This window comes from Antennarius striatus, chromosome 4 (assembly GCF_040054535.1).
Source record: "Antennarius striatus isolate MH-2024 chromosome 4, ASM4005453v1, whole genome shotgun sequence".
Lineage (NCBI taxonomy): Eukaryota > Metazoa > Chordata > Actinopteri > Lophiiformes > Antennariidae > Antennarius > Antennarius striatus.
The window spans coordinates 21,806,890-21,831,779 of NC_090779.1; the positions used below are offsets into that span (position 1 = coordinate 21,806,890).

Below are 24,890 nucleotides of genomic sequence, written 5' to 3' on the forward strand. Positions count from 1 at the left end.
GACAAACTGTTTTTTATTGTAAGTCTCAATCTCTTAGATTAACATACAGCAAACACTGTTTCAAAATTTATTTATTTATTTAGTAAATCATTCTAATTGGTAAACTAGATATTTACAACATATTCATTACTCCGTCGTTTCCATGGCAACGTTATAGGAGAAGTGCTGGAGCAGAAACCATCACACTCAGTTATTACTGTGGGTGAAAGAGGTCATGCTGTCTACTCTGTTACCAGGACCTAAAACTGCCCACAGATTTCCATGAAAGTCATAAATAGATAAAGGGATGGATTCAGGAATGTTTTCCTTTTTTGTGAATGCTGCAAGATAACGTGAAGCTGGTGCAAGAGTGGACATTGTTACACAGAATGACCCACTTAATTCATTAGCTGACGTTGGACATTGGATATTTTCATTCAGATATCAGGCTGAAACCTTCATTAAGATGATAATTGTGATTTAAATGACAGTTCTGATTCATTGATCTACCCTTCTGATTTGTGTGTGACAAAGAATAAGATGTGTGACAGAGAAACTCTGGGATGTTTTATTCATGCAGATAGATAAAATGTCACTTCCTGCTACAGTCACAGACAAGTGCAGGTCCAACAGGTGCATAGTTTAAATGTGTTGTTAATGCTAATGGTTAGGGTCATGTGACACATACTCCACCAATTATCAGCAAAGCTAAATACACTACCTGGTCAAAACCAGCCCCCACCTGGATTTAAGCAGAGGGTAAGAGCCTCAAACTGGATAAATATGAAAATCACCTGTAGAACTCATGGCTATGGGTTTCTGATCTGGGATTGGTTCAGGTGTTCATGTCTAGGGTCAGATCTAGGTTCAGTTCTAGGTTCTAATCCAGAGTAAGATCTAGGTTCAGGTCTAAGGTCAGGTGTATGTTCAGAGCTATGTTGAGACCTAGAGTCTGGTCGGCTATTGTCTTGGGTCCTGTCTAGGATCCAAGTCTACGTTCAAGTCTATGTTCAGGTCTAGGATCTTTGGTTGGGCAGTGTATTATTATACATGTTTTCAGCATCACATTATTACTCTACATGTAAACAAATTAAAACATGCATATGTGAAGTCTAAAATCTCAAATAATCATGTGTGGACAAAAAAACATGAACTACGTGTGCTTTCAGTTCATATGTGGGCTTTGTGTGTCTCCATGTCTCAGAAGAGTCTGACGACCTGAACGTGTTCACGTGTTCCATTGGTTGAAGCATCGCTGCTGTCGTTGATTTCAAACTTCACCTTCCTGGTTGACCTCTGTAGACAAAAAAACACATCAGGGATCACCTCAGGGTTCATCCAGAGATAATAATCAACGTGTTGCTGTGCATCTTCAAGTGGCTGCGCTGGGTTGTGGAAAAAATGAATCAGCAGCACCAAATCAATTTTGTGATTCTGTAGCTCCAGTTGGTCAAGGTCCATTGCTCTAGGCTATCAGACAGGTAGATGGGATACCTCTTCACAGGCCAATGATAGTCTGGTCACCAGTTCTGTTTCGGTAAAATGGTGCTGACACTGAACAGTGTATAAAACAGATGGAGCCAACAGAACAATAGCCTTCCCACGGTGCCGTGGAGGTAGCCCCTCCCCAGGTAGAGAACGTTTAAAGGTACTGGTTGGGTGTTTGTTCCACCTGCTATTTAACGTGCATGGTGGGTTACCTTTATGATCAGTAAGAATGCCTTAGCAATGATCTCCTTTGAAACTCTACCACCAGCATGACTTGAATGTACAATAAGCCCCCAGTTGAGAATGGAAACCCAGTACATACAGTGATGAATAAAACTTGGCAGAGACTTTACATGTGATAGATAAGATGTAAGAATGAGAAAAGATCTCATAATTACTAGACAAGACTTTCATAAAATTGCTTTATATTTCATCATTTGTACATCTTTTTGTACGTTTTACTTTACAAATTGATAGTTCTGAATAAATCATGACGGTAATTTTAGATCTCATGTGTCCTTTGTTGGATATACCTGCTTATCTGCAAGTCCTTGGGGGTAGCGGGAGATATTGTCCCGCCGACATTCCGCCCTTTCCCAGTCATCCAACCACAGCTGGTGACGGTACTCGGACTGTCGAGATGTGATTCGCTGATAGATGGCCTGATTCTGACGGCTAACGAGTAGAAGTTCCTCCCTCCTCTTGTCAGCATTCAGACTTAAGAGACATGACAGCAGGAAGACTAATGAGCAGACTGGGATGTATTTACATGCATAACTTTGATGATAAACATAGTAATCCTGTTAGAAGTCAGCTCAAAGCTGGAAAATCTCTAGTCATTAGTTGGTAGCTCTTTTTGGTTAGAGTCATTCTTCTTTTGATTGGTATTCAAAGTGGATCTTATCAAAACCATACCTCTTCAGGTTGTACTGGTTTCGGTGGTCAACCAAGCCTTTGGAGGTCATAATGTTGGCCAGTTTGGAAGCCAGGAGGTGGTTATCTCTGTCGATGGTTGACCGCCACTCATTTTGCAGCTTTAAAAAAACAAAAAGGAAGATTTGACGGAAATGTCTCTCCGTCACAAAAATTATGTTTGTAACTCTGGTTTTACAGTTGATAATTGATTTAAACAACAGTCAGAAAATCCAACTTCTGAAGGACTTGCCTTCAACAGCATCAGTGCCATAATTGTCGAGCTATTTCTAATTGGTGTGATGAAAGTATGGCCAATGCTCTGCTCATCAGTGTCCACTGACCTGGAGTTTCTTGAGCTTGAGCTGAACGTGAGCAGGTGTCCTCATGCCTCTGGTATCCACAACTGGCAAGGCAGACGTCACCTGGACAGGTAAACACAAGCTATCTCATTTCACAGATCCATCGGCTAAATCGCAAAAATATCACCAAACAACAGCCTCCAAACTAAATGCAGTCGAATCGCAATGATGACCCAGCAGTCCTCTTACCTTTCTGCGATGGTCACTGTACTTGTTCTGGTCCCAACGCTGCTGCAGGTAGCGGTTGGTAACAGGTTTTAATGGCTGATAGGACCTGTGCATGTTGCACCTCAAACAGTAGCCTCACAATGTCCAAACTAACATTGTCTGTTTACAAGGGATTGTTACCATGGAGATCTACCCCTCTTTATCTTGTTACATCCGGATAAAGTTCCTATGAATTATTACTGAGCTGTCAAGGTAGCATGTATGCATACGCGAGCACATGCGGGAATACACACACACACACACACACACACACACACACACACACACACACACACACACACACACACACACACACACACACACACACACCGTGTAAGGAGACATCACATTATTAAATCCTGCTGCTCTTCAGATGAATCAATCAGATGGAGCTTTTAATCTTTGATAAATTTAATGATTCCTGTGGGTATTGATCAAATCTATTTTTTAAAAATATATTTTATAATAAAATATGTCATTAAACATCCCAGCACCTCCAGTGCCTCCATTGCTCCGTTGCTCCAGAGAGTCAAGGTCCAGTGCTTCTGTTGCTCCAGTGAGTCCACGTCCAGTGACTCCGTTGCTCCGTTGCTCCGATGAATCCAAGTTCAGTACCTCCCTCACTCCAGTGAGTTCAGGTCCTATGCCTCTGTTGCACCAGTGAGTCCAGGTCCAGTGCCTCCTTTGCTCCAGTGAGTCCAGGTCCAGTACCTCCATCACTCCAGTGAGTCCAGGTCCAGTGCCTCCTTTGCTCCAGTGAGTCCAGGTCCAATGCCTCCATTGCTCCAGTGAGTCCAGGTCCAATGCCTCCTTTGCTCCAGTGAGTCCAGGTCCAGTGCCTCCTTTGCTCCAGTGAGTCCAGGTCCAGTGCCTCCTTTGCTCCAGTGAGTCCAGGTCCAGTGCCTCCTTTGCTCCAGTGAGTCCAGGTCCAGTGCCTCCTTTGCTCCAGTGAGTCCAGGTCCAGTGCCTCTGTTGCTCCACTGCTCCGGACTTTGGTTGCTTTGTACCTAACAGCCATTTAGCCCTTCCGTGCAGTTTGTCTGTCTGTCGCTGTCTGTGTGTCTGCAGCTGTGGATAACGTTGAACTGGGAACTCTGGGAATATCACATCCTGTCATGGAATACCCGGGGTTAGCTTTATTTTCTTGTGGGCTCGACAGCTGACTGCAAAATGTCGGTGTTTCCCGCTGTTTTCCAGCTTTCTCCGGGATGTGACCGTGTGATGGCTGCGGTCCAGTGAACTGGGAGCACGTTGACTGCTCCGCCTGTTAATCCACCAGTTTCGAATCTTGTTTCAACCCTTTTACTGGGATTGTCTGGATTTATGGAGTGTACATGAAAGCTGGTCGGACAGGGATTTCAAACGGGGTAAGTGAACTTGTAGAAATCGGCCCTCTCAGTGGGATTTGGATCCAGTTTTCTAAACGCGGCATAGCCTGCTAGCTATCCCGGGGGTTAGCTCAGCAGGCTAACTGCTGTCTTTGTCTGGAGAGACATGGGCGCTAAGGGGCATGCGTTTATTGTCGGACACGTCCCCGTCTGACCCGCATGTTTCATTTTAATTGAACATTTCTAACAAATTCAAGGTGAGCAAATCCAGGCATATTACAGAAGGAATTTATATGTTGATATTAAAGCTATTATGACTCTTTAACAGCTGTCATATAACATCTGTTGATACATTAGTCGAACCTTCAGATTGTGATCCAATTCAGCGATGTAAGTGTGCTTTTAAGTATATTATAACACATTTCTTTAGTCAGTCCGGATCATGTTATCCTTCGTCGTTATTAAAATTAATCGCAATTCAGAAGTAACTTCTGGATAAATTGGTAAAATAATATAAGAATGTGGGAGATGTAAATTTGCGTCCGATAATGGATCTACCATTTTTGACAGGTAGGCTGAAGGCGCCCCGACGGTAATTGTCCATCACACGACATATTGGATGTATGTCAACTGCTATTCAAACGACGTGTGAAGCGTTTCGGGTCGTGGTTTAAGAACTTACCTATTAGTGTCGCCTTTAAATTGTAAAACGTGAAATGATCGGTTTAGCATAAAGTTAAACGGAGGATCCTGTAAATGTCAGCGGTAGAGTCGAAGGGATGTGTGTCCGATAATGGATGCTCCTAGCATAATAGCGGGCCGTGGTGGGCCTCGGACTAGCTGAGTAAGTTATAACACATATATTCATGTTATTCGATCTTGGACACGTAATAAGCGTAGTGATGTATTTGTGGAGCTAACTGTGTTCAACTAAACGCACTATCACGATTTGTGTGCGTGTTAGCTTTGGGCTAATTTGTAGTGGAATCAGGGCCGCTAGCTAACCTTCCGATGAATTTAGCTAACGGTAACTAGTTTAAGATGGCTAAGATTTGGGCTTCCACACGTCTTTTAATGAGCTATAACCGATAATGACTGTTTGAAAATAGAATTTTAGAACATAACGACCTCCATAAAAACCCAAGCTCGGAGCAAGGCCCGGCATAAATAAAAACTAACATAATGCTAATGTGTTGTGGCCGCTGTTGTCAGGTTGAGCTTGTAGCTGCTAGCGGCTGCTCGGGTTAAACATCCACTGATGGAGTGACAGAAGGACTTGTGATTTTGACATTCTTCTCCTGAAAACTGAAGAATGTCAGAAAAAAACTTGAGTCCAACGTTGAAACAAGGGAATAGCAGATAAATATATAATAGAATAAGATCAAGGGGGGAGGCACGATTTATAGGTTATATGCAGATGATGGTCATGTCAGACCCCCTCGGTGTTGCTGTGAGAACTGTTATGAGCTTGTTATAGAGGATGACTTCGGACAGATTCCAGTGGTATTTATACCACACATTTCAGCATTTATTTCTATTATACTGATACTGTAAAGAAACTTCCCAGCAGTAAACCAGTTCCTCTGTAGATCTCAGAGGGCTTCAGAACGTCTAGAGTTTAGGCTATTGACCCAGAGGTAAGTCCACCACCTGTATTGGTTTAATTCCATTAACAGGGCCCCCTTTCAGATCTCATGTCAACATTGGGCTGGACCTGTTCACCAGTGGACATCATTGTGATGCGTCTGCACATTGTTGTGATTGGTTCTCACTTCACAGTGGCAGTTTTTCAAAGGACTGATAAACTTGCAGCCGGATGATTTAAAGATGAATTGAAAGAGGAAAATTATTTTATAGACAACGAACTGCAGAGAAAACAGGCCACCCACAATTTACACAACTTTCAGGCGACTCCGACCCCACGTAGGTGAAACCTATATGACTCTCAACAACTCTCATTATAACTTAAAAACCTCAAAGGCGTCTTGAACGAGAAGTGAAACATCTTAAAGCTTTTCTTACAAATCAAGGAGATGGAGTGTTGTTGAGGGAGGTGTGTTCTCCTGACAAAGAAGTTATGGTCAGTAGTTCCTGTATGAATAGCTGAGAGGAAGCTTCGGAACCAGAACTAGGAGAACATTAGCAGCACTGGGGAGTTCTGGTCCATAACCAGTTATCCGACACAAAGAAGTGAAACATGTAAACAGGCACGTTGTGTGTGTGTGGTTTGGGGGGGGGGGGGTCTTTTTTTATATGACTGTTTCAAGCCAATAACAGTGAGTCAGACACTCAACACTGTCATTCAGCAGACAAACACCTGAGGAACAGACAAGCAGCCAGAGACCAGTAAACTATTCAATGCCTTTTGTTCACCATTTTCCAGAGCTGCAGCCACAGCAGACAGTGTTTCCATATCTGAAGACGGGGTCAGTTCAGGTGCTCATTCCTTTTTGTAATTTATGTAACAATTCAGCTGCAGCACTCAAGAACTTTCAGGTTGGTATGTAGTCAGAGGTGGACTGAAACTAGCTGGACAGAAGAAGTAGTGATCAAATCTGTCCATCGGTGCAACCTTCTTATTTTCCCTGTTTAATATTTCATCTTAAAATTTTCTACACACACTGGATGGTACCTTTCCCTATTAAGGGATAATTGTCATGTGTAATTTCCCATTTCCATGGTTACAATTTGAACGTAGTGTCATTCAGTGACTCACGTGAGAGTCTCTGGTTTTAACTCATAACTATATAAAGTTAAGTTTCACAGATGTCCAGTGTACTGGACAGGTTTTCTGATATTCCAGACCTTTTTTGGCTTTTTAAAATTTTTTCTTGAATTATGTACTGTTTTCCTTTTTAATGTGTTTGATATAAGTGAAGGGTGGATGTAGCTCAGTAGGTAGAGTGATTGTCCACAAAGAGAGTTGATGGCATGATGCCGGGCAGGTCTAAATGTCCTTGGGCAACTCACTGAAGCCCATTCTGTTCATTGGTGCATTGGTGACTGGATGGTTACACCTCCTGATGAACAGGAAGTGCTCTGGTAGCCTCTGATAACCTCTGGAAGGCCCTGGCAACCTGTGGTATCCCCCGATATCCTCTGGTAGCCGCCAACCTCTGCAGGGTCACGGGGCAGTCAGGTTGACAACAGCTATGTCTTTCCTGGGGGGGATGGCCTGATTTGTGCACCACACCTGGGAGGTCTGGCAAACAGGATGCTTCGTGGAGTTAGCTGAGCTGCTGAGACTATTATGAGTCTGTTGAATATGCTCTATGGTTTATTTAAGCCAGCTGTCACCAGAAAGCAGAGCTGATAAGGTGCAGCTGAAGAAGAAGTATTGAACAAAGAGGTATCGATGAGCTTAAGTGGAATTTTGAGATATAACTTGGTTCCAGCTGCTGGCATGATGATGGTCAGATTTCCATGCAAACCCTAAATTGTTTTGAATCCACTGAAGTAAGGCTTTTAAAGCTTTGAGCCCATTTCAGTAGCATCTCTGCTACATAATTACTTTATGGTGGCTTAATCATAATCTCACCGGCTCACATTGAGGCAGGTCGAAGGTCCTGTTGCGTCACTGTTGACCCTTCTCTACACCAAAACAACATGGGCATAACCCTTCCCCCATGTGATGTAGTTTATCATGTGGCTGTTCTGGAACAGGGGTGTCAAAGAGGGACAGTCACTATGGTTGTTCACAAAGTCATTTTTGTCACATCTGCAGGTACATAATGCTGACAGTTGTAAATGCAATGCAATAAGTAGAGTAAGTCCTACTGCATGGATTTAAATCTAGTTTCATCGTTTTTGTGTTGGCAGTCGCAGACGTTACCATTTCAAAAAGATTCCTCATCTCATGTTTGACTGAGAAACAGGTAATAAAAAGGGTGATGTTGCGTGTCGGTGCAGAGGCTAGGTGTGTTTGAAATGGAGGTTACTTAGTCTTGACCTGAGGCAGTTCTGGTGTTGGTTCTTGACAGATAATCTGTCCACGCAAAGGAGCCAAACAAGTTCACAATTGTCCTTGCAAATGTGGGCATTTCTGGTGACTTTATCCAGCTGGCAGTAGAAGAACCGGTTGATAACTCGTCACCCTGCAGTTCAGTGAGCGTCATCAGGGTATAAGGAGTAAGGAGATCCTATTCAATAGCTGCAAAACCCAGGAAACTTCTCAGTAAGAGATGAGATGGCCTCTTTGTTTGATCATCCTGTAGAAGACTATCAATGACCTCATGGAAAGCTGGGAAATATGTGGCACAGGCATCAGTTTGTGTCTTTGAAGAAGTTGTGATTTGGTTCTGGAAGGCACTTTGTACTTTATTGATGCTTTCATTGTGTTTTCACTGCCCCAGGGCCAGGGTCCGAAACTAACAACCACCCAGATGGCAGTTAAAATTTCTGTTTGGCGAGAAAATGGCTGAGGTATTTCACCACACTATCAAATAAACAGGTGGCTTGACGCAAGGACCCTACTATTACAAACTTTAAAAAAAAAAATTTGGGCGGTATCTGAATGGAATGGAGAGACCTGCAATAGGAAGTGATGGAAAAGAAGGAGGAGGAGACACTTTCAAGTAGGAAATTTTGCAAGTCATGGAGGTTTTGTGATGAGGGAGTCTCAACAGAACAGGTGCAGTATGATGCAGTCATGCTTGATATGTCGCCAGCATAGGAAGGAAAGACATCGACACAACTCTTTGATCATTGGAAATAAAACCATGAAACTGGAAAATCATCTGTAACTACGAGTAGAGCGATTCAGTACAATTTCAGTATCCCTGACTCAGTGGGAGCCTCTCCAGAGATCAGGGAGTTTACTCAACAAAAGCTGTGGTTTTGTGCAGGAGACCAGACTACATGTACTGTGAGAAGAACAGGGTGATGACTGAGAGTGAGGTGTCAGAGGAGGATGTAGATTAAATAATGTAGCCTCTGATAGACCAATGCCTATTGTGATCACCTATTTACTTTTTTCATCTCCTATTGAGTTGAATTCCAGTTAAATTTCTGAATTGTACTCGTTCTTGAATTACCCAGCTATACATCTATATATTAAAAATAATTTTGCTTCAATTTTGCTGTGGTGTTACGACCCGGCTCTAAGGCTGCAATAAAAAATGGTGATGCGCTCAAGTTAGTTAGAATAATGAGCAATTATTTAATGAAAACAATAATCTTAAAGCAGGAAAATCTCAAAAACAAGGTGGAGATTGCGCAAGAGTGCCGCCTCCAAGCTACTGTCACCCCTGAAGCTGGTCAGGGGTTCCTCAGGTAGGAACTGGCCAGTTGCCAGTTCCTACCTGAGGAAAAGAAGGGTGCAAAACGGGGAAAAAAACCTGCTCTGGCTGTAACATCTGGACTCATCTTTGATTTTTTATTTAACAGACTACTTTATCTCAATGAAATGTAGAGAAATTAACATATATGGAACACAGAAAAATGTTTTTGTCTGTAAAAAAAGCTTTGCAAGCAGATTTTTTTCATCTACCAATCCATGTGAGTCAGGAAGTTTATTTTGGTAGGACTGAAGAACCACTCACCATTTTTAGCTTGTCATTTACTTTTGAATGCATTTGCATACTAGGGGAACAGTGTCTTGACAAATTACACACACCCTTGTTTTATACAGTGAAAAAAATATTGGTCATGCTGTGTCTCCTGGAAGCAGCAGCCCTCGTTACCGACTTCCCTCTTTTTAGCTACAGTCGCCATGGTGGAACTTAGGAAGGGTTCAGTCGGGTCACAGCCAGACAGCTGGAGATGGAGCTGCCAGCGTGAGGTGAAAAGAGAAGTTCATTATGACTTGCAAGTATCTTACACTCTAAAGTCACAGCAGCTATGGATGACAGTGGCGTAGTAATGACCTATAATGGACCACCACGCGAAGCAGGAAATGGTTCAGTCTGACCACGGACCAGAGGTCTGTCCTCTGCTGGTGGATCACAGAGCTGGTGGTCTGTTAGCAGACAGAAGGAAAAGCATTAGCCTCTAGCCTTGGCAGTCCTCCATACAGCATCCTTCTCCTCCCAGCCTTCTCCTCCTCTCCTAGGGGCTGTGGTGGGTACAGCGGAAGAGGCGTCACCGGGTGATCCAAGGATGCTAGTTCTGTCAGTCGCTAGTAGGACCTTACAGTGAACTTAATCAGAGAGCCTGGGAGAGTGGTTTGCCTTGTGGATCTCCTTTTCTTTGGAGTTGCTGTTTCCAGTCCTTTAGCATTATACGAAACTAAACAGTCATCTAACCCTAACCAAACCAGTAAGACGTCTCTGAAGGTTGAACACTTGACATCTGGATGAATCCAGTCCAAATGTTTTGCACCCCTGTCTCTCCAGACATTTGAACCCGCTTTGTTTCCCATTAACCTCCTCGTTGTTGACCATCCAGATATTTATTAACCGACAGTAAACCCATGAAGGCCATATTTAGAACTAGCTGTTTATTATCTTCCTCCTGCTGCTCTGTAAACAGAAGACATGTAAGGCGGAAAGTCCTGTAGCTTCAAACCAGAAGCAGAGAAAAGACTGAAATAATCAGGTTGGTTTGGTCAAAGCTTTATTAAATCTGACCAGCTATGAACTGGTTAATTTGTTAGTGGTGGCAACAACAGCTAGTTACATTTCCATCACTGATATCAACTGCACATATTGATTTTGTCACTCGTTAAAACCACAATTGACAGCACACAGAACATTTTGTTTTTGCTTTTGCTTCATGCTAAATAAGATGTGCAATTTTACATTCAGTCATAACATTTACAATAAATTTGTATATCTTGGTTCTGAAGTTGCGTCAGAGATCGTGACTCATCTTGTTCAAACAAACCTCTGAAAAAAGAGCTTCAGGTTCCTGAACAGATAAAATTCAAGAGTAGTATCCCCTGACTGCAGCCCAAATGTACAAAGCTAAATGTGAAGGACCAGAACCTGACATTGGTTTAGAACAGGTGCCAGTGAGAGACCAGTAATCACTTTACTGTTGTATGACGTCTTACTGAAGCCATCTAAAATAAGAGATAAGATAAGAGAACCCTTTATTGTCCCACAGTGGGGATATTTGTGAAATCTAGCTAGAATTGTTAGCTTAACACTTGAACATTGTCTTGTAAGGCGAACTGAACGGTTGATGACTTAAACACTGAGTATGTTAATGCTGGAAGCGGGATGTCAGTGGAAAGGTAGCGTGTAAGTATACACGCTACTTTTCCATGTCGGAGTCTGTTGGTTTAGAGAGCGACAAACTTTAAATGTTGATCTAGAAGAAAACCTGTGGACTCAAACATGATCAGCAAATATACCCGCACATCTGCGGTGTCACTGGTGTCAAGGGGTGGCATTTATTCACAAACATACAGTACAGGAAAAACATACATTAAAAAACATACATTAACGTAAACATACATTTTTAAAAAATGAACCCGTAGTTTTGATTAGCGTTATGTCATAGTAAATGTTTCCTTTATTTTTCTTGCATCTGGAAATAATGCAGTAATACCTTTAGAAGATGGCAGTAATACACCCACTAGCTACTCCAACTGAAACTAAGAAAAGAAAATTGGATTATGACTAGTAATTGGCAGTGGATTTGTACTGAGTGATTATTGATTAGTACTCTTTTGCCATCCTAGGTTAGGTTGTTAAATAATCACTGACTGATGTGAGAAAATGTTTGATCTAAGATCCATGACTGGAACCATCTGAAGGTCTCCTCGGTGTTGGAGAGGGGTATCGTGATAAAGTTTTGTTCTAAGGGTAGAAACCTGCTCGTTGTCCTGGTTATCAAGAGAGACCGGGGCTATTTTCTGTGCTTGGACCCGAACCAGTCAGGCAGAACTCTGCCATGCATGATACAAGAAGTAGAGGAGAATTGTAAACACGTGATCATGTGGAGACAGAAGTGACAAACCGTTAATTAAATAAGATAAATAAGACTTGTTTGACAAATTTACAAGACGAAGACCTGTTCTATCTGAAAGGTGACCTTAAATGACTTCTGCTGTGATCTGAAACTGTATAGAAAGTAAAATTAATTTGACTAAACTCATTGGCTGCCGACTATTTTCGGAGCAGGGTTCTCCATACTGCCAGTGTTTTGGAGCATTTTGACTGAACTTTAAAGGCTCACAGAATATTGAGTTCTTCCAAAGTTTCTCTATTGTCTTCACCGTCGCTTCCTTTCTTATTCTCATGTAATTTGTTATTGTATTTCAGTTTTTAACAGAGGAATGACCGTACATCACAACATATTTACATTTTTGACACTGGATCAACTTATTGTTCTACAACTTATTGTTCTATTGTTTTTATAGAATTTGTATTTTCCTGTGCTGTTGATATGGTGACCTTGGTGTTGTGATGTGTGTCTGTGATTGTACTGCCCCTTATTTTTCATTTATTTATGTAATTATTATTTAGCTGTCAAGATTATGTAATTATTACTCAAAAAAACTATTGAAGCCATTATTTTATTATTAAAATTATTTTATATTAAAATAGGAATATAATGAATGAATATACACAGTGACTGTGACCTAATGGTATTTGACAAGCTCATTTCTCAGGCGTGATTTTACCCACCAGAAGTGCCGACTTTTGTTTATTTAGTAAATTCTTAGATTTAAGGATTGTTTGTATCGTTATCATGACCTGTATATGTTGTTCGTTTACATTTCATTTGCAAGACATCTTTTCAAAAGAAGTTATAATTAATTCAAATGGACATTTATTAAGATATTTACAAATAATATGCAAAATTATTTCACGGGTTGGAATTTGTATTTCTTATTTGTAATTAATAATCAATCATTCTGTGCTACTGTTGTTGCTATGGTGATGTTATAAGGGCCACCAGCATGCTAAGTGCATTTACAGTGTAAGTTAACCTCGCAAGAGGACGCTTCACTGAACGCTCGCATGTTAGAAATTAAATGCGCTGCTATTTTGAACCTTTGTTGACATTTGTACATTCCCTCCTTCAAAATAAACTACATTAACTAAATATCAAACACAACCACGTCGGAATACGATGGATTTCTCAATAATTCAGTTATTTTTCTCTGACTTAATCACTGCTTATGAGCAGAAGTTAATCGGTCTTTTCAGACGTGTTTCAGCTCAACAGTGATGCATTTTTCAGTTCTGTTTGTACAAAATGTATTTGAGCTGTGGTGGAGGCAAATGCAGAAATTGCTGGATAAAGGTATTGCCATATGTTTGAAATTGAATGTGTTAAGCTCACGACTATATGAGCTTTTCTTTTAAATTTGTGAACTGTTCGGAAGTTTGACGTTTGTACATTAGAGTTTTTATGAAACCTCGCCGAAATACCGGCTTTTTTTCAGAATCATTTTTGAGAATCTAACTTTTTTTTTGTCCTGCCTGAAGGAGGCGATGTGGGGAGCAGGGAGGAGGCCCGGGGTCCATCCCTGAGGAGGGGTCCTGCGACTGGAAGGAGTGTGGCCCTCCTGCGGCCCTCCTGCGGCGCTCCGGGACGCTCCTACTAAGATGTCCCTCAGCAGCGGCCCTGCAGGCGGGAAAGGTGTGGACTCCAATGCGGTGGACACATATGACAGCGGCGATGAATGGGACATCGGTGTTGGCAATCTGATCATTGACCTGGACGCCGACTTGGAGAAGGACAAACTAGAGATGTCAAGCAGCAAGGAGGGAGGGGCCATTGCTGCCCCTCCCAGCGCTGTGGCGGCTTTACCCGACAACATCAAGTTTGTTAGTCCTGTAGCCACTCCGCAGGGCAAAGAAAGCAAATCCAAATCCAAACGCAGTAAAAACTCGAAGGACAGTGTCAAGGCCCTTGTCTCAGACGGCGCAAAGAAAGAGGTTCAGGGTCGGGCCCCCGGGGACCCTTCGCCTCAGAACACAAACTCTGCCTCTATTAAGGGAACGGACAAGTGTAGTAAACCCTCACGTAGCCTCCCAGCGGTGAAAAAAGAAAAGGACATGGTTTCTGGGAAAACAAAGAAGGACAAAATGGAGGGGGTGTCCATAGGAGGAGTGAACAGTGAGAAGGAGGCTATGGCCCCCAACTTGCCCCTAGGGGCCCCTCGCAGCAGCCCCCACGAGGCCCAACAGAGTCCAGAGTTGGCTGCCGCTGAGCAGCTCGGAAACATGGTGCTGGACACTGCAGGGATAGCTCAGCCTGTTGCCATGGCAACTGAGCAAGAGGAGGTGGAAGACGGCGAATGTCGAAATCTGAAGAAGGTGGTTGGTGTGAAGGTAAGAGGAAACGTTCAGAATGTTCTGTCTTTCATTTCCTGCTGGAGGGTACAGAACGGAGCTTTCTGCTCGTCTGCATTCGGCCATCGCTCGTTTCTGATTGGATGTCGTGCTGTTCTGGACTGAGGCTCAAATCTAAATCATTTCATCCGCAGCCAAGTCAAGATCAATCAATTTGATAAAGCTGATCAAGACACATGTTGATCGAACAATATAAAAAAACATAGATGCTTTTATAGATCAGTATACATGCTTGCAGAGATACCAAAGAAGTGTTACATACATGTTACATGTGTCCTAGTTAATGCGTATGAGTGAATGGTGTAGACTAGTTGGGTTTGGGTGAGTGGTGTGTGACAATCTCAAGGGCTGAGAGGTCACATCCCACATCAGGGATCATTACTGCAGACTACCCGGGTCTACCCCCAACCAATGAATCCTTGTTAACAACAGGTGGCAGGAACCAGTTGCAGAGCAGAGGTGACATTTATTGATGTATTGGAACAGCAGCATCGGACCGTTGGATTAATTTCACTGCTGATATTTGGCCTGCAAAGACCTAGATTTATCAGCTCAGATCATACAGGTCACACCTCGTGAAAACAATTAGTGCCTGAAGAGTTGAGTCAGCAGCAAGTAAAATATCTGTATTATGATATGAGGTGAAGAACACTGAAGGTTTAGGGCGTGAAGTCCTGACTGGTCTCCGTGTTCTTATGTGGTATTTAATGTTAATAAATGCATTTGTTTATTAGCAGCCATGTTATTGATGATATTTACCTTCGATCAACCAGATCCAAAATGATCTTGAGTTTAATATTGAAGTATGAGTCCTGGGCTAGAATGGATGCAAGACAAAATAGAGGTAGACTGCTAGTGAGCCTCCTAATGCCTCAGCTCTGTTACCTGCTTTCTCAGAATATGTTGAAGAGGAGTTCACATGTCTGAGTCACGCATCACCTCGGTTACGTGGTTCCCGAGCAGGTGCCCCCACCAACTGAATGTGTAGAATAATCATTTACAGTTTTGCTGGTCACCAATTCCTTGACTCTCCTCTTGATTCTTGACCCTCCTGTTGTGTTTCATCTTGCCATCAATTTGACGTCTTGCCAACATTGAACTTAATTTGCTGTTTACAGAACATCAGCTACAGGAATTAAAGGAGGGTATCATTTCACTGACTCTCCTGATCAGGCCATCAGCTGATCAGGAGAGTCAGTACAACTGACCACTGGTCCATTGTCATAGAAAGAGGAGTCAGGATGGAGGCTGCTTGGGGGTGTTTCCATGGTGACAGCTGACACCTTTCTGCTGTCTCCTCCACCTCAGCAGCAGTTAGTCGCTAATCTACAGCAACATTTGTGTGTTTGTGTGTATGTGCGTGCGCGTGTGTGCATTTTCATCAGCTACACAACATAAACATTGAATATTCAATAAAAGAATAAAAATCCACCACAGTGAATGTAGAACTGGCCCGCAGATGTTATGTTAATGAAGTATTTGTCGTCTTCAAACAGAAAACATTGAATGAATCATCTTTTGTGTAGCCAACAGCTTAGCTAATTTAGCCACAATGGTACTTTGCTTTTTTCTTTTCTTTTTTTTTAATTTAACCATTTTTATTCATTTGGCAGGTAGCTGTTAGTACAATGTGAAACAGGATTGTTACTTTTTTCAACACATACTAGGTGTTTTGTAGGATACCCCCCACCCCTGGGGGGTATCCAACAAAATCTTTTTACAAAACTGCGAACATTAGAAATAAGACACATTTTCCCGTATAAACGTGGGCAAACAAAAGTTAAGAAGTGCAAGGAGGTATTCTTGTAGATGGACTGAAAGAAAAAAAATTATATCAGATAAAACTATAAATGTAAATAAACTATAAATAAAATAAAATGCGATGCTACTTTGTGAGACTGTCTACCATCTGGACCAGGACTCCTGAAAAGGGAGATCTGGTTTCTCAGTGTAATCTTCTGGTTAAATAAAGCATAAGTAAATATAAATAAAAAGTTTGGTAATTAGTTTGCCTTGGCATGCTAAAAAAATATCTGAAGCGAGTCTGTTTGGCTTAGAAACAACTCCATTTTGCATCCGAGGCTAACGTCACGCCAGTGTTGTGTGCATGAAATATTAAGTCATTATTATTCATGTTGTGAACGTTCAGCTTAACAGATTAGATATTTTTTGTGTTAGTGTTGGACGTTTCTTGTTTCCTTTGGCACCAGCTGAAACTGGTTCAAGCGTTTATCTCAAACACTGAAGGATCATGGGTGACTTGAGCCTCACGGTTCACTTACAACTACGACATCATCAGCTGGTAGTTTCTCTCACCTCTCGTGTCTCTCTCTCTTCCCTCATGTAGATGGAGTCTCCGGTCTCCACTCCTGCTCCTCCTCCTCTCCACCTTCTTACTTCTGTCACCAACAGTGAGGTCTCGTCTCCCTGCGAACAAATCATGGTTCGCACGCGCTCAGTAGCGGTGAACACGGTGGATGTGGCACTGGCGACCGAGCCGGAGTGCCTGGGACCCTGTGAGCCGGGGACCAGCGTGAACCTGGAGGGCATCGTGTGGCAGGAGACGGAGGACGGTGAGATGAGAACTCAGGCCTGTTGAACTGTTCTCACAGAGACAGCCTCACGTTTCCTGCTGTAGTAGCATCTTTTGTTACCTGTTCAGGTGTAGTCTAATTGTCTGTCTGCCTGTAGGCATGCTGGTTGTTAACGTCACCTGGAGGAACAAGACGTATGTTGGGACCCTGCTGGATTGCACCAGACACGACTGGGCCCCCCCAAGGTGAGTATATTTTATCTGTCGACAGTAGATGACCTCATCCTATAGCAGCTGACTTTGGGTGAGACGCAGGGTTCACTCCTGACCAGTCGCCACTTCATCACCAAGAAGTATAGAAATTACGGGAACACATCCTGAAGGTTGTTCAGGATTTTTAACCGACATAAGTTTATAAAGTGCTTTTCTAGTCTAACTGGCTGTTCAATTACAGTTCCAGCCAGCAACTGGGATCAATAGAGGACTATGAGAACTTATTAATAACAATAATAACATGTAGTATTTTTTATTGAAGGATGGCATCTGTGAATCCCTCACATTCCCAGATAGTCTCAATTTGACTATTCGGACGGACCAACGTCCCAGACCAGATTTCTTTTGTTGAATCAGCTCTTCAGTCTTAGCCCGACTTTCCCTACCTCCCCTCCCCCCTCATGGGTCGCTGCTCACCATCCTTTTGTGTTTTCAGGTTCTGTGACTCCCCCACCAGCGACGTGGAGATGCGGAGTGGTCGCGGTCGGGGAAAGAGGATGCGCCCCAGCAACAACACACCTCTGAACGACAACAGCAACTCATCCGACAACAAGGGCAGCAGCAGCAGCAAGACGCGCGCCGCCGCTGCCAACAGCAAAGGTCGGAGAGGCAGCCAGACGGCCCCCGGCGGCGGCGGCGGCGAGGACGTCAAAGCCAGCCCCTCCTCCACCAAGAGGAAAACGAAACCTGCCTCGGACATGGAGCCCACTTCCAGCTCTGAGGACACCAAGGCTTCAAAACGAATGAGGACTAACTCCATTGGCACTGCCGTGTCGCTCCCTGGGGGCAAATCTGACCCCCTGCCCCCGCCGCAGCTGGACCGGTCTTGCCCCTCCCCGGTCCTCATTGACTGCCCACACCCCAACTGTAACAAGAAGTACAAGCACATCAACGGGCTCAAGTACCACCGGGCTCGGGCGCACAACGAGCATGACATCCGATTGGACCAGGACGGAGACAGCGAGTATGGGGATGACCCCCAGCTGGACCCCGCCCCCTGCAATGGCGCCGCCATCTCCCCCGCCCGCTCCACGACGCCAAAAGGCCGTGGATTCGACGCCCCATCCCCCTCGCCCGGCAAGCTGACTTCAAAGGGGAAGAAAAAGGGGGGAGAGGCGGAACCGGAGGCGTTGGACGGCGGTGAGGAGGGGGCGTGTTTGACGGACGAGGCCAGTAATGATGGGATGGACGACAGGAAGGCGAGGAAGATGGTCGCCGGAGGAAAACCCGACAAACTGAACCCGAAAGGTTTGAAACCCACCCGGCCCCCGGCCCCCGCTGCCCTCAGCGCTCACTCACCGTACACCCTACAGACGTCCTCCCCGGCATTGGGCTCAGTGGTACAGTCCGTTCCTAAGAGCCCCCAGCTGAAGAGCATCCAGCCCAACCCCCCCCAACTGGCCGACCCCGCTTCCAGCCCCACCCTCGGTAAAGACAAGAAGAAGAAAGACAAGAAAAAGAGGGAGGGCGGGAAGGAGGGCGACAGTCCCAAAGCGATGGGTAAGGGGGGGCGGCCGGAGGAGGGGAGGAGCCCGTACTCAGAGGCGACCGACGCTTTGCTCAACGGCTCGTCGGAAGCCCACCAGAGCCGGCTGGCCAGCATCAAAGCGGAGGCCGACAAGGTGTACAGCTTCTCGGACAACGCCCCCAGCCCGTCCATCGGCGTGGCCAGCAGGATGGAGGCCGGCCTGGGGGCCCCCCTTCACCTCAACCAAAACGGAGCTGACAATGCCTCCGTCAAAACCGGCAGCCCCGCCTACTCCGACATCTCCGACGCCGGCGAGGATGGAGAGGGGAAGGCCGAGGGGGTGAACATCAAACCTGAGCCCGACCAGGGCCCCCGAGAGGCCGCCAAGAAGACGCTGTTCCCCCCTCAGGCCCCCAGTAAGGAGTCCCCCTACTACCCCAACTACGACACCTACTACTCTCCGAGCTACCCCAACCCTAGCCCAGGAGCGGTTGCCGCGGCGCCTCCTCACGTGGAGGGGGCGCAGGTGAAGGTGAAGAAGGAAGAGGAGCAGCCCGAGGTGGGGGAGGAAGGAAAAGTGAAGGTGGAGCCTCAGGAGGAGAGGAGGGTCGACCCGGGGCCTCAGCAGCCGTCGGTCATCCAGCAGCGTTCCAACGTGTACGCCCAGCCCCTCTACTACAACCAGTACTACGTCCCCCCCTACTCATACACACACGATCAGGCCTACCACGCCCACCTGCTCGCCTCCAACCCCACCTACCGCCAGCAGTACGAGGAGAGGCAGCGGCAGCCTGACAAGAAGGCCGAGGGAAAAGAGCGAGACCCGTCTGGAAAAGACGAGTGGAAGCAGAAGGCATCAGTTCCCCCCACCCTGTCCCGAGCCCCCAGCCTCACTGACCTGGTGGCAAAGGGGATGCTGAACCCAACCAAGCCCAAAGAGCTCCTGTCATCGTCAGAACAGGCCAAGTCGGTCATTATGGCAAAGGGAGAGGATTCTAAACCCCCTACTGCTCAGCCCGAGGGTCTGAAGATGAAGTTGAGCGAAGCAGGGCATCATGGGAAAGAGGAAGCTAAGGCAGGGCTGGAGTCGGGAAGGCCAGTGGTTGTTGAGCCAGCCATGTGGTACAGACAGGTAACTGCTGTCACACACTGAACACACTCATCGTCTAGTGAGGTAGACTAGAAAACTGTTAAAGTTTAATCAACCCAGTTAGGATGACGTCACAGACTCACTGGTTCATGCTCCACTTTTACACACTCACTATAATGTCTGTAGAGAGGCGGAGCTTGTTTCACCTGAGGAAACACCTGGTTGTTGAAAAGATGAATAGTGAACATAATGGGTAACATTTCCCCTGTAGCTGCAGCTAATGTTGGCACGTCTGCTGTCAGTGGTGCAGCTAATGTTAGCATGTTTGCTGCCAGAACTGTTTGTTCGGAGAGAGTTGAATCCTTTCTGAAAACATAAAATTAAGTCATGACAACTTCATGATATCATCATGTCATTAATTAGCTGTTTAAAGTTGTTGTTAGAAATAACTGGACTTTTTTTTCATTGTATTGGATGAAATTAGCGTAACTTGTTTTTTTCAGGGGTATTCACTTCAAATAGGCTCTGATTCCTTCCAAATTACCTTCCAATTTTTTATTCAACAGCTAAAAGAGCCTTTCGGTCTCTTTAGTAAGTAACCAGTATGGTATACTGTGTAGGATTTACAGGACGTCCTGCTGTGGTAGTAAATAAAGTAGACAGATAGCGATGCGGTTTCTTCTTTTGATGAACAGACTAGATGCTAACATGGCTTTTCCCCAATGTTTCTGTGCAGGAGCCGGATTCGCGCCTGTGGCCGTACGTCTACCCCAACAAATACTCTGACGCTCCCAAGCAGCAGGAGGAGGAGCGATGGAAGGAGGACAGAGACAGAGAACGCGACAGGAAGGGGAAGGAGGAGAGGCAGCGGCTGAAGGAGGGCCTCCAGAAAGAGGAGGCCAAGGAAGGGGCGGAGGGCAGGACTCATCCGCCTTCAGAGGAGCACCGAGGAGGTGGCAAGGAGGCCCGACCCCCCCATATACAGTTTTCCCCCTTGGCCCAGCACCAGGGCTACATGCCCTACATGCACGGACCTTACGCCTACAGCCATGGCTACGAGCCCAGCCACCCCAGCTACAGAAGCATGCCGTCAGTCATGATGCAGAACTACCCTGGTAAGTAGGAGGCATAACGAAAAAAATAACTACTTATCTACTGATCCATGATCAGTTCTCATAGCTCATCATAAAAATAATAAAAGGCAAAACCAGATAGTTGTGTTTCATCATCATTAGTGTGTTTTTAAGCTGCAATAAGAACTGAACCCAAACAGAAAGGAAGAAAAATAATAGGAAAGATATCAGTAAGAAATAATCAGCTCTGAGCCCCTTTCTGTATCCAGTGGTGATGGGTAGGCTGACAGGTGAAGTTAGACTGGAATCCCCATGGACCATGATGTTTGCAGATGACATTGTGATCTGCAGTGAAAGCAAGAACCAGATGGAGGAACATTTATAGAGCTTGTGGTTCGTGTTGGAGAGGAATGAAGATAAGATGAGTGTGGGAAGGAGGTGAAGAAATGGATCCAAGCAGACTGGAACGGGTGGAGGAAAGTGTCAGGTTTCTGATGGGACAGAAGAGTTTCTGCTAGAATGAAGGGCAAAGTTTATAAGACAGTGGTGACGACAGCCATGATGGATGGATTAAAGACAGTGGTGCTGAAAAGACAGGAAGTCCAGCTGGAGGGGGAGGTTCTCTAGTAGTGGTCAGGTTGAATCAGATCAGAAATGAGCTCATCAGAGGCGCAGCCAAGGTGAGATGTTCTGGAGACAAAGTTAGAGAGAGCAGACGTCAATGGTTTGGACACTTCCAGAGGAGAGATGGTGAGTATATTAGTAAAAGGGTGATGAGGATGGAGCTAGCAGGAAAGAAGACAAGAGGAAGACCAAAGAGAAGTTGGATGGATGTAGTGAGGGAAGACATAACGAAAGTTGTTGTTAGAGACAAATATGCAGAAGATAAGCTGACACTGAAAATGAATGACATGATGGGACAAGCCAAAAGAAAAAATAGGAATCAATAATAATGAACAGCTCTGTGAACGCATTAACATCAGTTTTCACTCCAGATGTCTAGATTTGTCGACCGCCGAATGACGATTGATGTCAGCTGTCCCTCAGACGTGTCTCTCCCCTCAGGCTCGTATCTGCCCACCGGGTACTCCTTCCCTTCATACGGAGGGAAGGTGGCAGCTGGGGAGGAGGGCGAGAAGCCATCCAGGTCCAGTCCCACCACAAAGCCATCCAGTGAGGCCAAAGCTCTGGACCTGCTGCAGCAGCACGCCAGCCAGTACAAGAGCAAATCCCCCTCCATCCAGGACAACAAGCCCCAGCTGGACCGAGACCGGGACAGAGAGAGGGAGCTGGACCGACCGCGGTCCTCTCCTTCGCAACGCATCCTGCCTCCTCATCATCACCTGGGATACCCTCTCCTGTCAGGACAGTACGACCTGTCATACGCCTCAGGTGAGATTCACGGCATCACCATCACGTCAGTTCGTCCATGTAGATAATTCCATCGGTGATGCAAAAGATCCTGAAAGTTCCGCCCAAATGATCAAATCTCAGTTGTCAATCACGAAATTGATTAACCAAACTCATTCATCAGCCAATGCTGTAGACATGCTAACGGTAGCAGACATGCAGCCAGCTCTACAGTTGTCCGTGGAGAGATGAGCCCTCTGAGGCGTCAATAACGGCATATCAGGATTTCATTAATTAGTGCAGGTAGTTCTCAACATACAAACACAGTTGGTTCCGAGAGGTTGTTCATAAGCTGAATTTGTAAGTCATTGTTTATTCAATTTTAATCTATAATCGAAATCTGAGGTCATTTAAATGCCATTTCTACTCTAATTACAAAAGTACCATTCCCTAAGACTTACCAGAAACAATTACAGGACATAAAAACAACACTTAATAAAATAACATACAGGTACAGGTCGTTTCGAGTTGTCATTCTTGATTATATGTCAGTTTTCAAAAAAAGTACACTGAGAAATACAAGTCATTTTTACGCCTTTGCTTTATCATCCATGATAAACAGTTAAGTATCCATGGGGGTATGAAGGAGGCTCACAGAGACAACAAACAACAGCAACAAGGGAAGTTGAGTGTTGCAGCTGCGAGAAAGTAGCAGTGCTGCCCCCACGTGGGTTTGAGGTAGAAAGTGGAACTGCCGAAGAATAGTCGGCTATGGTGACGCACGTTTGTTCGTATCTCCGAATGTTTGTATCTTGAGGACTACTTGTAGATACAATCCTTTTTACAGAGCTGATCTCGTACCGGACCCAGGTACTGCTGATCAAGCAGATCCAGTCCTGGATCAAAAATGCCATCCGTCTTCATTTATTGCTTTGACGTGTCTGTCGATGTGATTGAGCGCTTTATGGATTAAAGTTTGATTCATGTCAGTGTTTTAGACTTGGGTGCGATTCATGTCGGCCATGTTGGATCTGTCTCACAGGTCTTTCCTCCTCAGCCATCGTCGCGAGTCAGCAGGCGTCTGCCCCCTCGATGTACCCCCCCGCACGGAGGTGAGAGTGGTAAGACACACACAGGCAAACACACACACCCACATCTGGTTACATTTGCAGTGTATAGCTCATGTTGCAGTGCCACCTAGTGGTCAGACATTTCCATCAAGGACAACAGCACGCCTGAATTTGCACAAAAACCATAGAAAGCAAAAAAAAAAAAGTGATTTTGAAGCTCCTCTCATCCATGCAGGCACACCTGATTGGCTGACCTCCACCCTGCCAAGAGTCATGTGACCGGTTCACATGAAGAAGCGTTTCTGTGTCAGCATCAATTCAATGGTGTTTAGTTTGATTTCTCCACCTGGACGTCCAGTCAGACGCTCCGCCCTCCCACTGGACAGCTATGCCTTCAGGAGGCGGTTCTTCTGGATCCGCTGTCCCCACTGGTCCTGCTGGCTGCAGACCGGCCCAGGGATGACAGGGATGACCCGAACGGTGGAGACACGTCAGGAGTCTTGTTTGTAGACGGACGCGGTGATGGCTCTGGTCTGCAGTGGCGTTCTGCTGTAGAACGGAGCCTCACTGCTTGCCGGTTCAACCAGGCTTCAGCGAGTTCCAGCAGGTTTTTCCAAGCGGCGATGTTGTCACTGGTTCACCTGGAAGAATCTCAGCTTCACAGGAGATTAAAATACCGCGGATGGAGGACGGACCAATCAGAGAGTAGCATGCTCAGACTCAGCAGCAGCATCAGACTCCACCTCCTCCGTGTATAACTGTACTGTACTTCTTGGTTTGTGTGTGTATGTCTGTGTGTGTGCGTGTGTGTGTGCGTGTGTGTGTGTGTGTGTGTGTGTGTGTATGTGTGTGTGTAAATACTGTACAGAGGAATTATTTTAAAGAGCCTGTTGGATGCTGTTGGATTTCCTACTCTTCTTTTTGTCTGGTCGCCTCCGCCTCTGTTTTTCTACCGTTGTTGATCTGATATTAAATCTGTAGCTGGTGGAACACTCCCACAATCTTTGTCCTCCTTTTTATTTCCCTGAAATACGCAACCGTCGCTGAACAGTGTCAGTTTCCTGTTTCTGTTGAATTTATCATAGGAAAACCAGGATGTGATGACTAAAGTGTCAAAAATGTTTTCTAATCTCGAATATTTTTTAAAACATTTGTGTTGTCATAAAAGTAATGGGTTTTTTTTCTAAAACACCAGAACTAATGTCATCACACCTTCAGAGTCAACATTACTATCTGTTTCTTGCATTTTTAGATTCTTACGTAATATGAAGTTATCTGTAAATGCGTGGTGCAAAAGCATGCTCCTACTCTGAAATTCTGTTTTTAATGTGTAATTTTTTTTTTTTGATGATGACATGTTTCAAATACAAAGACCCAAACAGGCAGCCTTTAAGGTAAAGTTAATAATGCTCACCCTCCAGATTGTAGTGGGTCTAAATTTTTCCGTCAACTTCTGTTCGTTTCAAAGGATTTTATTCTGGGATGTTTAAAGTCTAATAAAAATTCA

General features: G+C 44.9%; 2 protein-coding genes across 5 annotated transcripts; one reads left to right on the forward strand and one right to left on the reverse strand.

Annotated features, from left to right (window-relative positions):
* Positions 1 to 127: 127 nt before the first annotated feature.
* On the reverse strand, positions 128 to 3,023 carry si:ch211-284k5.2 (sperm axonemal maintenance protein CFAP97D1). Its single transcript, XM_068313958.1, has 5 exons — positions 2,931 to 3,023; positions 2,724 to 2,804; positions 2,383 to 2,501; positions 2,001 to 2,184; positions 128 to 1,275 (listed from the first exon to the last, which is right to left on the reverse strand). The coding sequence occupies exons 1-5, from the start codon at positions 3,021 to 3,023 to the stop codon at positions 1,180 to 1,182; spliced, it is 573 nt and encodes a 190-aa protein (XP_068170059.1). The 3' UTR covers positions 128 to 1,179.
* Positions 3,024 to 3,942: 919 nt separating this feature from the next.
* Positions 3,943 to 24,378, forward strand: znf609a (zinc finger protein 609a). Of its 4 annotated transcripts, none has more exons than XM_068313102.1 (9): positions 3,943 to 4,315; positions 13,657 to 14,505; positions 16,874 to 17,099; positions 17,218 to 17,305; positions 17,769 to 19,932; positions 20,627 to 21,005; positions 22,029 to 22,355; positions 23,356 to 23,434; positions 23,619 to 24,378. In XM_068313102.1, the coding sequence occupies exons 2-8, from the start codon at positions 13,777 to 13,779 to the stop codon at positions 23,427 to 23,429; spliced, it is 3,987 nt and encodes a 1,328-aa protein (XP_068169203.1). In that variant the 5' UTR covers positions 3,943 to 4,315; positions 13,657 to 13,776; the 3' UTR covers positions 23,430 to 23,434; positions 23,619 to 24,378. The 4 variants fall into 4 exon arrangements, with proteins under 4 accessions (XP_068169203.1, XP_068169202.1, XP_068169205.1 ...); XM_068313101.1 differs by having other exon boundaries at positions 23,356 to 23,425; XM_068313104.1 differs by having other exon boundaries at positions 23,371 to 23,434.
* Positions 24,379 to 24,890: the final 512 nt, after the last annotated feature.

Bases quoted from the DNA above. Each gene is read 5' to 3' on its own strand.
- si:ch211-284k5.2 (XM_068313958.1), bottom strand. From the start codon at position 3,023: ATGCACAGGTCCTATCAGCCATTAAAACCTGTTACCAACCGCTACCTG. The intron at 2,805-2,930 runs GTAAGAGGACTG...TTACCTGTCCAG, and splicing joins ACAGTGACCATCGCAGAAAG to GTGACGTCTGCCTTGCCAGT. The intron at 1,276-2,000 runs GTATATCCAACA...TTTTGTCTACAG, and splicing joins AAGGACTTGCAGATAAGCAG to AGGTCAACCAGGAAGGTGAA.
- znf609a (XM_068313101.1), top strand. From the start codon at position 13,777: ATGTCCCTCAGCAGCGGCCCTGCAGGCGGGAAAGGTGTGGACTCCAAT. The intron at 14,506-16,873 runs GTAAGAGGAAAC...TCCCTCATGTAG, and splicing joins AGAAGGTGGTTGGTGTGAAG to ATGGAGTCTCCGGTCTCCAC. The intron at 17,100-17,217 runs GTGAGATGAGAA...GTCTGCCTGTAG, and splicing joins GTGGCAGGAGACGGAGGACG to GCATGCTGGTTGTTAACGTC.